Here is a 17,247-nt window from a genome sequence, read left to right on the forward strand (position 1 = left end):
TCATAAACACGTTTTCTCATTTGTTTGTTTAAAAACATTAAATAATGATTTGTTGGTTTAAACTAATAATTATAATCTACAGAAGAATTTTTGGAATGAACATTGTACAATGTACATCATATTCATCAATTTATCTCTATTGTCTTATCCCGATCCACTTAAAAGGTTTTAAATTATTACGACGATTCTTTCAAGCCTATTTATTGACCTAAGCTAACCGTTACAGACAGTTAGACCTACCCTTATTGTAGAAAAGCTTTCCTTTTAACAAGGAGTGGTCTGTGCATAATAGTTTATTATAAAGATGTTCACGTTTCTTATTACTTTTCTTTGTAAAATTTTTCTTAGTTTATAACAACATACAACAAATAGTTAATCATAGAGTAACTAAAAAAAGAAAAGGAGTTTTGAGCCAAACTGCTGTTCTTTACTCTTAAAACTAACTAGCTTATGACTAGAAAAATGAAAATAAAACAGGTAAACTGGATATTCGCTACTAGATATTTTAGTAGTAAAATTTTTATTGTAATAACAGCATATTGTTGGCAGCTTATGGTTGACTTCCTATTTTTGGTAGCATTCATTTAGCAGCTAATTTGTGGCATCCTTTTTTTAGGCAGCTTATTAATGGCAGTCTTTTTTGGAACCTTATTTTTGGCAGAATTTAGTTGGCAGCCTGTTGTTGGAAGCTTACTGTTTGAAAGCTTATATTAGAAGCTTATTTATGGTAGCTTATTGTTTGATTGTGCGTAGCTAATTGGTGACAGTTTTTTTTAGAATCTTATTTTGGCATCATTTAGTTGGCAGCTCTTTAGACACATTTTTCACAGCTTCTACCAAGGTGATCAAATGATATTTAAAAGATTATCAATGAGTTTAGATTAGATTTATTATTCTTGGGTGTACATACATAGAAAAAAAAACTACAATAATAAATGAATTAAATGAATATTATATACATTTATATATACAGAAAAATTTTATTGATATGGTTAATTTATAAAAATATTTTCTTCCCAAATGGCAGTTTCCTAAAAAATAGGAGTATGCAGTAATGTGTATTCACACATTGTTTTCATACAGGCCATATAAATAAGACAAAAAAAAAAGATAATAAGCAATAAATGAAATCATATTGGAGAGGAAGGAATGATAATAGGAAGGATTGATTAGGGCATACAAGTCTCACACCATTATTGCAATAATAGAAATTTTAAAAATTTTAAACAAATAAATTTTGATTAATTTATCAGATTTCAAACAATATTGAAAAGAAATATAAATTTATCTACATTCTTGACATAATGGGTTGTTACACACTAGAATTAAGCTTAATAACAAAGATTCTTTTAGATTTTTAATAAATTTTTTTCTTGGTTGATTGTGGATTAATAAATCATTATTACAATGGTTATTCCATAATTCTTGAAAATGATACTTAGGAAATCTTTCAATAGATTTAAACTTCGGCTTTTTAACATCAAACATATTTGAGTTTCTAAGATTTCTGGTATGTAATTGGTTACGGCGAAGCCATGTACCTTGAAAGGAACTTGGTAGCTTACTGTTTATAAAATCATACATAAATAATAATTTCAAATAATTAGCTGATTCATGTAAAGGAAGGACATTCATTTTTTTAAATAAAGGCATTGTGTGTGAGATGTGTTTCTTACTAAAAACAATTCTTATTGCCTTTTTTTGCAATTTAATTAATGGTTCCATAGTAGATTTAAGACCACAACTCCAGGCAGGTAAACAGTAAAGTAAATGACTATTTATAAGGGAATGAAAAAGCATTTTTTTGCTATCTAAATTCAGTATATGTTTAGCTCTATTTATAAGAAATAAGGAACTAGAAATTTTTTTATGAGTTATTTAAGCAAACAATATCGCTCGATCATTTAATACCTTGGGATTTAAATATCCATTTATGCTAAATTTTGTTTGCTTAAATAACATTCTATTGCAACAAAAAGGTGATGTTAGCGAATAAATTATTGAAATAAATGATAAAACGTTTTTTCATTTAATTTTCATTTATTTTACTGTTGTGTTTTTGTTTAAAATTAAAATTTTAAATGAAAAAAAATCTTCCAAAGAAAATTTTAAAAATCTTTTAAATTTTTCAAGAAAATGTTCCAATTTAAAGATATAAAATTTATTCCTTCTAAAACTACCGACAGATGTACAACTGAAAAATGCCAAAGATTATTGAAGTTAAAGAAAGTGACTTAGGTAATATTTTTCAATTGTTTTTATTTATTTAATATAACTAATGGTCAACTGGTAAAAATACTTATTAACAATTATGCCTATTTAAGATGAATTCGACCAGAAGGGATCTACTTCCGAAAATACCAAGAAGCGAAAAGAATATTATTATATATCATTTAACAATTATGTTAAAGAAAGTGAATGCTCAAAAGGTATTTTGATTTCGTTTTCTATTTCTATTTGATATTTATTATGAACTACATACTAGGTAAAATTAATCATACTTAAGTAAGAAAATTACAATTTTAATGTTAGTCTCTATCTATAGTAAGTTATTTTCTGTTGTATTGAAATCATATCCCTGTATTCCTGAACCTTGAACTTTTAAAACATTTTAGGACAAACTAATGACGTTGAAAGTTTACTTGAATCAGGCCAATATGTATTACTGGACGACTATTTTAAAAGGTTTGGATACTTTTATTATAAAATTTATGAAGATTCACATTTTTATATTATTTCATTTTCTAATGAACTTTTTATATTTTCTGTTTAATATAGAAAGGCTTTTTAGATATATTCTTGGGTTGCGTGTTGGGGCCAAGGATGAATACCCGAAAATTTTATATGTGGAAAATATAAAATCACATATAAAGATGCGAGTTCTTGGTAATATACTTTTGTTTTAGATTTGATTATACTGAATAATAATGACGTTTAATTTATCATGACACATTTTTTTTTAAATCCAAACAATCAAATATATTTTAGAAAAGCATCAAGTGGATCTAACATGTGCAAAGATTTTTCCACAACATAAAACATGGTGGGGTAATTACAAGAAATTGTTAAAAAATGAAGGTACTTTACAAAATTCTTACATTTTCTTAAGACATTGAATTTTCTAACTTGTATATTAAAGATGCTCAAATATCAGACAGATTAATGGACATACTAAATTTTAAAAATTTTAAAGTATATTTGCTAATAAAACTAACATTACTGGATAAAATATATATTTGTATATAGTTGTTTAACTAAATATTTAATAGGCAAGATGGTTGTAGATCACCATAAACCTTTGCCTGCAATTTATCTTGATAAATTCTATGACCTATCGGTTTTAGTATTTGATATTGTTGACAGTAGAGGAGATGAAGCTAAGTATGAGGTAAATTTTTGTTTGTTTTTATTTGTATAAAAATGTCTGGAACTTTAAGAAGTAGCCTACTTTTGTTAAAATTTCTATTTAGGAACTGGTAGCGAAGCTACCTCCAAATCATCAAAACCAATGGCACAGAACACTTTGCAATGTTGTTCAATTCATGATTCAACTGTTCTTTGTTATGAGAGGTGAGGAGACAATTGAGAATCTGAAAGTCTCCAATCTGGAAAAAGTAGTTTCCGATGATTTACAGTTGGAGTATTTTAGGCTAAAAAAAGGATCCACCAAGAATCATCAAGATGATATTGAGATATGTGAAGGAGGTAAGATTTTGTAAAAAGGAAAACATTTATTCCTATTGTAAGTTAAGAAAGATTAATAAGTAATACACCTTTTCTTTGTAGGAGGAGCCATTCCATTTTTAAATCTAAGCCCGAGATATAATCCTGGAGCTCTCATTGAAAAGTTTCTCAGCTTGAGACCAGAAAATTCATCAGAATTTCTTTTTCTTTGTCCAAAGTTTATATCCCACAGAAATCAAAACAAATTAAAAGACCCAAATTTTGTTCTCTTTGAACCCAACAGAAAAATTGGAGCAAATCAAATTAAAACAATGTGCAAAAGGTTAGATATGTTTTTTTTTATTTTAAATACAAGCTTTAAGCAATAAAGAATAACAAAACTAATATCTAATTAAATGAATTCTTACAGTGTTGCTGATGCTATTGGTTTAGATTCTGAATCCTACACCAACCACAGGTTGCGTGCAACTAGTATTCAGGTAATTTTTTTTCTTCACATAGGGCATTTTTTTGTTTCAAAATATAAGTAAATAGTAAATACAACAATTTAACAGTGCTTGTATTTATAAATTTTTAGGCTTTGAAAATGGCTGGGTTTTGTTTAGATGACATTGCTAAAGTCACAGGTCACAAAAACCCAAGGTAATTTACTCTTAAACTTAAATATATAGACCATTTAATTATTGCCGATAAAGATAATTTAACTTTAAAATATAATAATAACTTCAAATAAAATATAATTAATTTAGCTCAATATCCCGCTCATATGATCCTGCCCTGAGAGAGACTGAAAAAGCTGACATAGCTGTTGCTATTGCATCTGCAAGTGACCAAAGGTAATTCAATCTTTAATCTCAAATTTAACATAAATTCCATGCTTATAGAGTAATAGAAATTCTTTCATTTCACAGTGAAATAAAATAGTTAGTATTTTAATTAGTAAACTAATGTTTAGACGAGGCTTTAAAGCACCAAAAGTATCAACATTTTTACAGCACAAGTCATCTGGGGATAAAAAAACATTGGATCCTTCAGAAATGGTTAGAGTTAAAGGTAACTTAAAATAATTGCTTATACATTACTACTTTGATTAAGCCTACTCAAAGAAAACTAATAAATTCAATAAATTGTAAATCCAACTATAATTTTTCAAAATATCGCTAATGTTCAACAATTTTAATAAATATTATATTACTTTAAACAAAGAAATTTTTTTTCTTAGATACAACAAACCAGCCTAGTAATAGCCAGACTGCTAAAACTACAGATAACCTAAATCAATGTTCAAATGGTGCCCAGCAGATATCAGAGTCTATCCCTCAAACCTATAATGGCTTCCCTCCAACAAGTTGTGGCAACCATCATATGAATCAATGCCAGGTTATACCTCCAACTACCCACTATGGTAATATGGGCCAAGGTGTACCTCCTACCAGCTACGGGTTCAATCCTGCCACACAGGCACAGGGCTTCCACCAGATGCCTCATTATGGCAACCAGGGTTTTGGCTACGTTGTACCAACCAATTATGGGTACCAGCTAAACCCTTATGGATTCCAACATTTACCTATATCAGCAGGGCCTAGCGGTCAAATATTATCTCCGGGTTTTTATCCACACCCTTTGATCGGCCAACCAATAACTATAATCAACAACTACAATGGGAATTTACAACCAATGCATACACACACACAACCATCCAAAAAATTCAAAATGGAGACAATTGAAATACTGGATCCTGATTTGTCTAAAGAATTTGAAAATGATTTTATGTAATTTTTCTTATTTGGTCACATTATGTAAACATAATAAATTATTAGTTATAAATAAATACCTTATGTGCATAAGTAGTGCAGCAATAACAATAAAATATGACCCATTTTAGTATATAAACCAAGATAAAATTTCAACACTCTTTATATGAAGAACTAAATAAAGATTATTTTCTCATCCAATACTTTTTTTCCCACGTATTCTTTCAATGAAAATTAAATGGTTCCCACACTAAAAAAAAGTTCCCACGGGTCCTAAAAATGAAATTAAATGAAAAACATATGTATCATTTAAATGAAAATTAAATGGTTCCCACGCTCAAAAAATTTTCACACACATGAAATTCTTGAAAAAAACGAATTAATTGAATATTTAAACAAACTGAATATCGCGTTTTTTGCAATGGAATGCAATTTTAAAAAGTGATTAAAAAAAATGTATTTAGCATCTTACATAAAACACTAAGAGCAATAGTTTGAGCTACCCACAAATTAACATGATTTAGACATAGATAGTTGCCCAAAATGTAACTTCTTTTTACATCAAATCTCCCTTGTTGAAAAACCTTCATCATTTCATGTCTAAACTGATTTTGCCATTATTTTTTTTATGTTTGAATTTGATTAAAGCTGGATAAATCTGCTTAATGAGTTAGACAACTGTTTAACATAGATATTGCATGATCTGAATATTGTCATCAGTTAGATATTGAAGCAGAAATAAATATGTTGACAATCAATTAAATTATTGGGGAAAAATTGAGTTTTAAAATTTAATAGAGGGCTATGTAGATGAATATATAACTTCTTCAAACTATAATAGATGTACTATAAAATTTTCCTTTTGTTTATTTTAAATTTTTTATGAAGAAAAACTCATATTTATAGCCCCCCCTTCTTTCCTCCCCCCTCTTGAGTACCTGAACTTTTAGGGTTAAGCTCTTATTTGAGTTACTCTTTGTAAAGCGGAATAATGGCTTAACTCGTGCTTAAAGATGTTTATTCAATGTTTAAAATACATAATAAAAAGAAAACAAAAATTAAAAATGTAATGTTAAGAGAACAAAAATGTAAAAGAAATTTAGCATTAAAAATCAAAAAAAATCATAAAATGACTAAAATATGAGTAAGAGATTTGTTAATTGTATTATCCTTATGTATAAAGTTGTAAGGGTTTTTTGTCTGAAGCTTAATATCTCTATGATTACTGAACTGAATGATTTCTCAATTTTATGAAATCTTCTCCCAGGTCCATGGATAGTTTTAGGTTATTTTAATTTTATTGTGTCTTAGTTTGGTTTTAAAACTTTCAGCCTCTTTTACAGAGCTCCTAGATGCCAGGAGCGTAGCCGCTAATTTTAATATAAAAGAAAATTTACCATTCTGTATGAACACTGTGCTTAATGTATGAAATATGAAAGATCAACAATAAACTAAGGAAAATTTATTCATCTTGACATTAAGCCATTGGACAAAAAGTGGCTTTACAATGATGTGATGTATTCTTGCCAAATAAACCATACTGGCTAATTAACAACCAGCAAAAAATAAAAAAGTTGCTCTTTTGACATTTAGAACAAAAATAAAATTATTTTTTCATATTCCTCTAGTGTACTAGGCAGAGAAGTCAAACTAATAAAAAAACAATAAAAGTTTTTAAACAACAAATAAGAGAAAGAGTTTTTAAACTGTAGATACCAGTGTAACATATAATGTAACCGCAATCATAAGTGTCTAAAATACTATAAAGACAGACATAATTAAAACGTATTACTTTAATTTTTAGAAATATCTTGTACATTTGCATTATGTATGTTTGGATAGTGGATGTAAAATATACGGAGATATTATGAAAGGTGAAAAATTGTTGTCAATTTAGCCTCATATCGTATTCATTCATTGGTTTCTTCGTTCATCCAGTAGGAGGGGAGGGAATGTGTTAAAGGGAATGGAAGGGGTGAGTAAGTGGAGAATCTTTATTTAGACCGCTGCTTCTTTCACTTTATTAGAGAATATGAAAATCTGAATGTAATGATATATTCATTGTTTGTAAGCAAATTTGATCTAATTTCTTTATAAAACTATTCTCAAATTTATTGTGAAAAGTTTGAAATGCATCTTTTTAATCAAATGGCGTATACAATAAATAAGTTCCCTCACTAACACTAGACACTTAAATTTTCTCTTTTTTATCATAAGTTTTAATTTCTTAATTTTTTCATAATCACCACTGTCTCTCTCTCCTTCTTGTCATTTTCTCTTTCTCTCACACCATATACCTCTCTCTCTCTCTCTCTCTCTTACACACTCTCTCTCTCTCTCTCTATCTCTCTTTCACACTCTCTCTCTTCTCTCTCTCTCTCTCTCTCTCTCTCTCTCTCTCTCTCTCTCTCTCTCTCTCTCTCTCTCTCTCTCTCTCTCTCTCTCTCTCTCTCTCTCTCTCACTCTCTCTCTCTCTCATTCTCTATATATCTAACTTTCTATCTTCTTATATATCCAGTGAAGGTGTGTAACCTTCAAAGTTGGGGGTCCACGCCCCCCCCCCCCCCACCTCTTCCACCACCGTTACTAAAGTACCCTTAAAGATCTCTATGGGCGTAGCCGCTTGTTTACATATAAAGGAAAAATGTCCATCTATTACTATGTTTATCCTTGTTTTCTATCCTCCTTTGAAATCTTTTGTCTGAAAGTTTGAGATAAAACACTTTTAGGATCAAGTAAAAAAACACAAATATGTCTTTTTAATTGATTCATGGACTGCTTACTATAGTAACAAGTGGCTGCTACACCTATTAAATGCCTTAACACTTTTATATTGTCTGACAACTACTTGACAACAATGTACTTGAACGCACGGCTGGTGAAAGTGCGTTTAGATTTGGATTCACTTTTATTAAATAATCTTGTATAGTTTATATTAACTAGTCAATTATCTATGGAGGGAGAGTACATTGGACTAAAATTAGACTTGGAACAAATGTTCTATAAACTCGGTCACTTACTCTCTTGTTTGTTGGCCTAAAAACTTTGGGGACTTTTATAAAATATTGATTAGCTAGTACAAACTCTCAGTGCTTAAACATTCCGAGTCCAACATATAATTTTAACACCCATTGTCTTATTTCTTAAGATACCTGCGTTTAGCCATTACATAATTTTTTCGAAGGAAGACCTTGTTTCATATTTCCGACATGATACCACTTTTCTATTGCCTTCATTCATAAGTTTTACACCTAGAAAATTATATTAATTAATTATTCATTATTGATCTAAATAGTTCGAATAACAATACAACTTTTGAATAACCCAAATATGTATCATAGCCCAAAACCATCCCAGGACCTACGTGAAGCCTGCCTTAAATGGAGAACTCAATCGGATCAGTAGTAATGAAAATCTTAAGCTACAGACAAAAAAGAAACCTTACAGCTTTATGAAATAGAATGTGAGCTATAAAAAAGCGGTAAAAAGTGATTAGCGAGTCATTTTAAATTTAGTCTTAAAATTACTTTTAAACAGAAATTGTAAGAAACAAATTGCAATTTTTCTTCTATCGAAAGCTTATTTTAAGTTAGACAGGCAGTTTTAATTGGGTCAGATGAAACATTTGGTAATACGCTAATGCTTTAACCAAAAATGCACAAAAGGAGTAATTATGTTTATTGTAATTGGGGATTTACATCAATGTATCGTCCATTGTCTTATCCCTCCTGACCACTGCATAAAACTGACCCAAAACTTTCTATAAATTTATGAATTTATAAATTTATTATTATGCATATAAAACAGCATGGCATCTTATGAGGTCACAACTAGGGGTAACTAGTTGGAAAAATTATATGTTCATATATCTTACATTTAAAGTATAGCAGTTGGATGTATGTGTAATATATGTATTAATGTTGGGTTGAGTATGTCTGACTAGAAAGATCTCAAAATAGCAAATACAATATAGAGTGAAACTAGCAGGTTTTAGGCTGCTTGGCAGGGAAGTAGGTCAACAACACCCCTCATTGATAAAACAAAAAAGAAAAATTCAAAATCATATAAGTTAATAATTTTTTTTTTAGATATAGATGTCTCAACCATGACACTTTGGTTGAGCTTGACTTCCGAATTAGCGGGAAGTTCACGAGATCAGTTGGCGAACATACAAACCCCCAATACCAGGAACCATCAAGTTTCAACAGCAGGTTTGAATATAGATTTATTGATGAAATTATTTCAAAGACCTGAAATTACAATATCAATTAGTTCATAATTCCAGATATTTATAACCACGTAATCTTATTTGCTTTTTAAAAATCATTTTTCTCTACGGTAAAAAATCTTTGGAAACTTTGGCTTTAAAGGAAAATTATTTGGTTTAATATATCATTGTTAAATGCAAAAATAAAGGCACATAAAAATTACTAAAACATATGTTAATCATAATTAAGTTTCATGCTTAGCTGGCTAAAGCCTTTTTAAAACTACATATAATCGTCCTATACACCATTCTTCCTAATAAAATTAACAAATTCTACCTGAGGTTCTTATGGTTTCAAATCCCTGATATACTAGGGTCGTTCACACACTATGAGACCAATGATAGGCCCAATTTTGTTCTCCGAACTCTTCACACTCTCATATCTCATTCAAAAGTAAAGAACGTGCGCATCAAAATAAACAAACAATCCATGCCGCGCCACATTATGAAAGGAAAGCCATAAAAAGACGACATTTGCGCTTAGTTTTTGGATAATGATAAGGAATTAATTTCGAACTTGATAAACACAAAGCTTCCTCGAAAAGAGGTTAAGACACACCCCCCGTTTGAAAGTCAAATTAACTTCCTTAACGAGATTCAAGGTTTTTTTTTTTTTGCGCTGAGCACTAGCAACATTTCTCACTAAACTCAACTCACCATAATCACATGAGAATGGCCACATCCCGAAAACGTGACAATTTTGCTCCTAACTAAATGAAACCCCGTGAAATGCATACACAATATTATACTCCTCACTAGGACTCATAATACCTCACATTTTAGGATAGAAGGATGGGGATTGGTTTGTACCATACAACATTCCATGCACATGACAATCACAAGATCACATACACAAATCCTAAAATAGATAATCCTATTAATTATGATGTTGTAAATATAACAACTATACTAAATAATAATCATTTCATAATCAATAGGTAATAAATCATTATTAATAAATCAATAAGTACCTACGAAATCAGGTTGAAATGTAAACAATAATGGTAAAATAAAACGAAATAAATCTCAGACAAGAAAATTAAGATTTATAGGTACTTAAAACTAAATTTGTCAAGCATCAAAAAGAGTAGTAAGAAAAAATTTTTCAAAATCCTTGGGCAGAAAGTTTTTCAACCTCATGAATAAGAACTGTAATATCTTAATCAACAATAAAACTTTTTAATACTTAAAGAATAGCAAAATAATAATATCTTCGTTAGAATTTTCATGGAAATTATGAAAAAAAAATACCAATTTTTCTTTGTAAAAAAATATGAGACTTTAAATATGAATTTTCAATCATTCCTTGATCTGAATAAAAATGTTTTACTTGATTGAAATTCATATATAATTTAAAAAAAAATCTGCTAAAAAAAAAACATTGATTTTTTTTCTTAGAATAAATATCGAATCACGCAACCTCGACACATTTATTCCTTTTTGTTAAACTTTTCAGGTAAGTTTTATAATGAATTGTACTTTTGAAAAGAATTTAAACTCAATAAAATTAAATTTGAGCATATGAAATAGAATAAAATTTAATCGCATTTCATTTGATTCTTATTTTAGGCATAAAAATAGGCATATGAAAAATGTGGCTTTTTACTAAAAAAATCTCAATTTCCATAAAATAAGAATCAATTATTAATCATAATTTTTAACAACTGCCTGACTGATACAGCATGTTCTTCTAGGGGAGATTTATCTGTCAGTCTGAACAAGACTCTTGCAGTCTTTCTTCCATCCTCAATTCTCGTCACTCGGCCCATCCTCAAACATCTCATCAGCGGATTGGTACTCGTAACCAGAACTATATCTCCGTCAGCTAGTGGCTCCGCCATCTCATCCTTCCACTTGGACATCCGTAATATCTTCGGTAGGATCTCCTGGCGGTAGGCAGTCCAAAACTGGGCAGACAAATCTTCCAACAACTTCAACCTGGAGGAAATTTGGTCCTCCGGTTTCATCGCCACATTGCACAACGGCTGGCGGTCAACATTTCCCAGCAGCTGGCCAGGGGTAATCAGCCGCCAATTCTCCACGTCGTTCGCAGCTTCAATCGTCAATGGTCTGCTATTCATCAACTTGCTAACCTCCGCCAACAGCACCAGGAGCTCGTTGAAATTAACAGAACTATTCACCAACTTCTTGGACAGCAATCTCTTGGTTAATCCCACCATTTTCTCAGCTTGCCCAATGAAATGGTGGGCTCGGGCCGGGATCTGAGACCAAGAAAACTCTACCTGGCTGCCCAACTTCTGCTCTAAAACCTTGCGAGCACCGGATAATTGTGTGCCCATGTCGCTTACTACGATCTTCGGCAGACAATGAACAGCTTCCAACTTGCGCAGGGACAACAGGATACTGCTGGTATCATACTTTTCCAAGGCATCTAACCATAACGCCCCTGAGAACCTGCAGACCACCATGAACACCCACACCTTCTTCGTTGCTGTCTGACTCCTCGTTTTGGGCGGCGGCTCTCCTCGTAACCAGCGGACCCATCAGGTCGACTTGCACAGCTTCAAAAGGCCTGCTCGGGACCAACTTGTCAGGTAACACATCCTTCATGGTAGTACGACATTCCTTAGCCCTCTCAACACTGCAAGGCCAACACTTCTTCACTTCCATGATGGACAACCTCCTTGCCTTAACAATCCAGCACCAACGGCGGCTCTCAGCTAAAGTTCCACGGACACCAGAGTGAAGCTCAACATGTGCTTTTCTCATAAAAACAGCAGCTAACCAATTGCCAGGCTCCAAAATTATTAAACCTGGCATGTCTTCAAATATCATTTTACGGCCACCAGTAATGGCGTCAATGACTGGCTCTCCACGACCAACCATTTTAAGTATTCTCATCTCCCTGGTCACATAAATTCCTCCGGGACCAACGACAGGCCAGGTCAATGATACTTCATGCACTAATGGATTTAATGACGCATAATTGCCTTTAGCGTCATTTATCCACTCATCCTCTTGGCTTCGTGACACAATGAAAAGTTCCGCCGCCGCCATAAAATTGTACAAAGACGGCTTGTACACAGAATCTGCAGCTGCTACATGACTACCAGCGGCTGTAGTCTTACCTTCTTGTCTGCTCTTTAGCTTCTTCAACCAGGTGTTCGCAACTTGCAGGACAGCTGCCATAATACGTTTGGCCTGTCCAAATGATCTCCTGTGCTTAAACCTAAAGACATCTTCAGCGGCTTCTCCGGCAACTTTCATTGAACATAACTTAACCATTTTGGTATTCAACTCCTCTGGGGGTAAAACCTGCTTGACTTCTTCGGCAGTTTTCACCGGCCACGCACTTTCATCCTGGCGCAACCATTCTGGGCCCAATCTGTACCTGGAACCTGGTCCCAAATCTGATACCTTGCAGGTGCTTCTGGTGCCCAAATCTGCAACATTGTGCGTCCCCGGGACCCACCTCCAGTCATCCTTGTTGGTTGCAGATTGAATTTCTCCAATACGATGAGAATTAAATGTGTTCAACATAGCACTATTGGAAACTATTTGTGATAAAACACACGATGAATCAGTAAAGTACATCACTCTGATAACATCAAATGGCAGGGCATCTCTGACGGACTTTGCCAACCTTGTGGACATCTGGCACCCCATCAACTCAAGGCGTGGAATTGATTCACACTTGACCGGCGCAACTCTTGACTTGGTGGCTAGCAGAAACGTTTCAAATCCTTGTCTAGTTGGCCACCTCAAATATGCATTACTTGCATAAGCCTCTGATGACCCATCCGAAAACATCATCAAGGATGGAAGGCCAGTTGGTTCATCCGGGACCACACAACGGTCAAACTCCAATTTAGCGACCTCAGCTCTGTCCTCCAGCGACTTAACAAGTTCATCCCGTAGACTTTTTGGAATGAAATCTTGCCAGCCCAAATTCAGCAAACATGTTTTCCGCAGGACAAGTTTAATTCTCAACAGAATAGGGCTGCAAAGCCCGATCGGGTCGAAGGTTTGGGCGGCGAACCTGTGGACCATCTTCTTTGTCAGATTCTCGTCCAAGGCGTCCTGGAGGTTGTACAAATCAGCATCCTCTTTTACCTTCTTTCCCTTGACTTTACCATCTTGGTTTACTCGTGTGGCGATGGACAACACATCGGTGGCTGGCTTCCATATCAGCCCGAGAACCTTGGTAGGCTGGCAATCATCTCCAGAATAAATGACTTGTTTGAAGGAAAAACTAACGATTCAGACGTCAAAAAGTCTGGCAAGGTGCCTCCACTGACACTGACAGCCTTATAAGCCGACTTTTGATCTCCAGCTCCACCGTCAGCACTCGTACAGATAAAACCACTACCAAAAATGGTTCGCCACAACATAGACTGGCCCACTTTCTGGTAGGTTGAAGGAAACACGTCAGGATGTGTATTTCCAATGATGATATCTAAGCCTCCACTAATATATGTAAACCTTTCTGGTGGCATTTTAAATATCTCGGCGGCAGTTTCGGGGTGGACCGAGCGCATCTCGTTGGCCCCGCCGAGGGTAGGCATGACAGCTGCCTCAAACTCCCTCAAATTGCCGTCCCTATCCTTCAGATAAAACACAACATTGCGGCAGGAAGACTCACTGCCGTCAGCTACAGAAATAGTTGTATATCTGCCGGTAGATTTCAGCTTCAACTTGTTGGATAACTTCTCAGACACAAGTGGCAAATTTGCCCCGGAGTCAAACATTACCGTGGCGTGGCAGGTGCCGCCGCCAGGTGCTACAACAGGAACTAACTGAAGTATGAAGGTACAGGGGCTGGGTGCAGAACTTGACTTGTAAACTGTATTCACACCAGCACTAGCCTCATGGAGTAACCTGGAATGGTATCTGTCGCAATTATTGGTACCACAAACACCAAGCTTATCCGATTTATTACATTTGTCAGCAGTATGGCCGTCACATAGGCAGAGTTCACATAACTTCTTCTGCTGGACAACTTTCTTTCGGTCAACCACATCCATCTTCTTAAACGTGAGGCAACGGAAAATCGGGTGCTTCTCCTTGCAGCTCTCCACAGGACATGCACTGTTCCACTTGGAAGCCTTGTCCTTTCCAGCCTTTCCATTCTTATTGTCGTTGCGGCCAGATACTTGCGCGGCGGCAGCTCTGTCACGATTTCTCTTGCCGGCGCCAGTGTCATAGGACATATCACCGGCCAACATGGCACCCCTGGTCCTCTCCAGCAGTTCTACAATCTTCGGGATGTCTGGTTGGTTCATGCTACCTAGCTCCATCATAATTTTGTCTCTCAAATTTTCAGGACACTTGTCTTTAAAAATATGAATAAGAGTTAGGTGATTGTAATCCTTAGCTGCAGAACCAACGATGGTTTCTACCTCCTGCATCATGCTCTTGAAGGTAGCAATTGCGTTAACCACGTCCACAGGTTTATCCACAGGTTTCATCTTGTTCAGCTTAGTTAAAATCCTCATGAACCGGCGGGTGTTTGATAAAAACATCTGATCAAGAAACGACCATTGTTCATTATGATCTCTAATCGCTGACACTTGCTTGCGTAGTTCCGGGTTGGTTATCACCTTCTCCATACACAACATCAGACTTAACCTCTGGTCAGCAAATCCATAACCAGAGCATAGATCTTTAAAGACCTGTTTAAAGTTTGGGTAATCCGTGTCAGTACCATCGAACGACGGCAACAAACTGTTGTCCCAGCGCCCATACTGCGGGTTGGAACTCCGAATATCCACGGCAGACATACTTCTGGAGAGCATGGCAGGTGTCCCACTCTCATCCAGGTTAGATGAACGACGTTCCATCTCTCTAAGCCTTCGGTACATATCACGTACTTCTTGGCGCAACTCCACGGAAATTTTAAGCACTCCCATGTCCATCTTCACCTTCTCAATGACGTCGAGGTTCCTGGCGACAGTGCTTGACCTCGCGTCGTCTGAATCATTGTCAAGCCAGTACAGAATTTTTGTACACTGCTCCAACGACGCATAGACTTTATCTGCAACAGTTTTCTGCTCACTAGCTTCATCCAAATCACGCTTGAACTCGCGCAGCTCACTAGACTCCACGGCAGGTTTTAGACTTTTTATTAGGTCAGATTGGTCCTTGACCTCACTAAAAATGTCACGAATTGATTTTACATTCACATTTTCACATGAACTAAAACTTTGGCAGGCTTTTAGATTGTCATAAAACACTTTTAACTGTTCGTCAAACACTTCTAGCCTTTCACTGCCAATAGCGATAGCTCGCTCAATTTTCTGCTTTTTGGTTAGTGGCATATTGATTCACTAGGTACTTATTTCACAGAAAAATTGTCACAGTTTATTGCATCAATAATTCACTGGATGCTATTGATCTCTTGATGAATGCTAACGCCTATTCATCAGATACTTTGAAATTGTCTCAACCATGACACTTTGGTTGAGCTTGACTTCCGAATTAGCGGGAAGTTCACGAGATCAGTTGGCGAACATACAAACCCCCAATACCAGGAACCATCAAGTTTCAACAGCAGGTTTGAATATAGATTTATTGATGAAATTATTTCAAAGACCTGAAATTACAATATCAATTAGTTCATAATTCCAGATATTTATAACCACGTAATCTTATTTGCTTTTTAAAAATCATTTTTCTCTATGGTAAAAAATCTTTGGAAACTTTGGCTTTAAAGGAAAATTATTTGGTTTAATATATCATTGTTAAATGCAAAAATAAAGGCACATAAAAATTACTAAAACATATGTTAATCATAATTAAGTTTCATGCTTAGCTGGCTAAAGCCTTTTTAAAACTACATATAATCGTCCTATACACCATTCTTCCTAATAAAATTAACAAATTCTACCTGAGGTTCTTATGGTTTCAAATCCCTGATATACTAGGGTCGTTCACACACTATGAGACCAATGATAGGCCCAATTTTGTTCTCCGAACTCTTCACACTCTCATATCTCATTCAAAAGTAAAGAACGTGCGCATCAAAATAAACAAACAATCCATGCCGCGCCACATTATGAAAGGAAAGCCATAAAAAGACGACATTTGCGCTTAGTTTTTGGATAATGATAAGGAATTAATTTCGAACTTGATAAACACAAAGCTTCCTCGAAAAGAGGTTAAGACAATAGATTGTGAGGCCAACCCTCCCAAAACGAAGCCTTTAGAGACTAGGGTCCAATCCACAAAAAAATTGTCCAAACCCCTGGTTGTGCGTAATATATGTTTAAATCAAAATGTTGAAATTAACAGATTTTTATATACATAGAAATTTCAGTAATAGGCAAGCTAATTAAAATACCTACGTGTGTTAGATTAGATTTTTTAATATTATTAAATTTTTCCCTAGACTCTATGAGATTTTCATCAAGGCAGGGGGGGGGCATAGGGGTAATGATAATCAATTCATGTTTTGCAATGAAAAAGAAAATTATTTTTCTGGGGGAGGGGGGGGGGGAGGGTTGAGCGTTAGATTAATTTCTATTCTTTGGAACATAGATTATAATGGGTTAGGGGCGCGTGTAACAAGTTTCCATGTTTCTT

The 17,247-nt window shown here is 34.3% G+C and overlaps 2 protein-coding genes and 1 long non-coding RNA gene across 3 annotated transcripts in view; all 3 read left to right on the plus strand.

Moving 5' to 3' along the window:
- The window catches only part of Pbp49 (proximal sequence element A Pbp49), a 168,512-nt gene that overhangs the window by 39,814 nt on the left and 111,451 nt on the right, over window positions 1–17,247 (plus strand). The gene's annotated exons all lie outside the window — the stretch shown is intronic.
- On the plus strand, window positions 2,323–3,079 carry LOC145325436 (uncharacterized). The gene is made up of 4 exons (XR_013881482.1): window positions 2,323–2,429; window positions 2,616–2,685; window positions 2,792–2,886; window positions 2,989–3,079. It is a non-coding gene; the product is annotated as an uncharacterized LOC145325436 (long non-coding RNA).
- On the plus strand, window positions 3,274–5,515 carry LOC145325438 (uncharacterized). Its single transcript, XM_080168417.1, has 8 exons — window positions 3,274–3,388; window positions 3,471–3,705; window positions 3,787–4,006; window positions 4,094–4,163; window positions 4,262–4,326; window positions 4,434–4,520; window positions 4,640–4,737; window positions 4,907–5,515. The coding sequence occupies exons 1-8, from the start codon at window positions 3,275–3,277 to the stop codon at window positions 5,458–5,460; spliced, it is 1,443 nt and encodes a 480-aa protein (XP_080024543.1). The 5' UTR covers window position 3,274; the 3' UTR covers window positions 5,461–5,515.

This window comes from Acartia tonsa, chromosome 8, assembly GCF_053477335.1.
Source record: "Acartia tonsa isolate MP-2025a chromosome 8, ASM5347733v1, whole genome shotgun sequence".
In the NCBI taxonomy this organism is placed as follows: Eukaryota; Metazoa; Arthropoda; class Copepoda; order Calanoida; family Acartiidae; genus Acartia; species Acartia tonsa.

Bases quoted from the DNA above. Each gene is read 5' to 3' on its own strand.
- LOC145325438 (XM_080168417.1), top strand. From the start codon at position 3,275: ATGGTTGTAGATCACCATAAACCTTTGCCTGCAATTTATCTTGATAAA. The intron at 3,389-3,470 runs GTAAATTTTTGT...ATTTCTATTTAG, and splicing joins GAGATGAAGCTAAGTATGAG to GAACTGGTAGCGAAGCTACC. The intron at 3,706-3,786 runs GTAAGATTTTGT...TTTTCTTTGTAG, and splicing joins TATTGAGATATGTGAAGGAG to GAGGAGCCATTCCATTTTTA.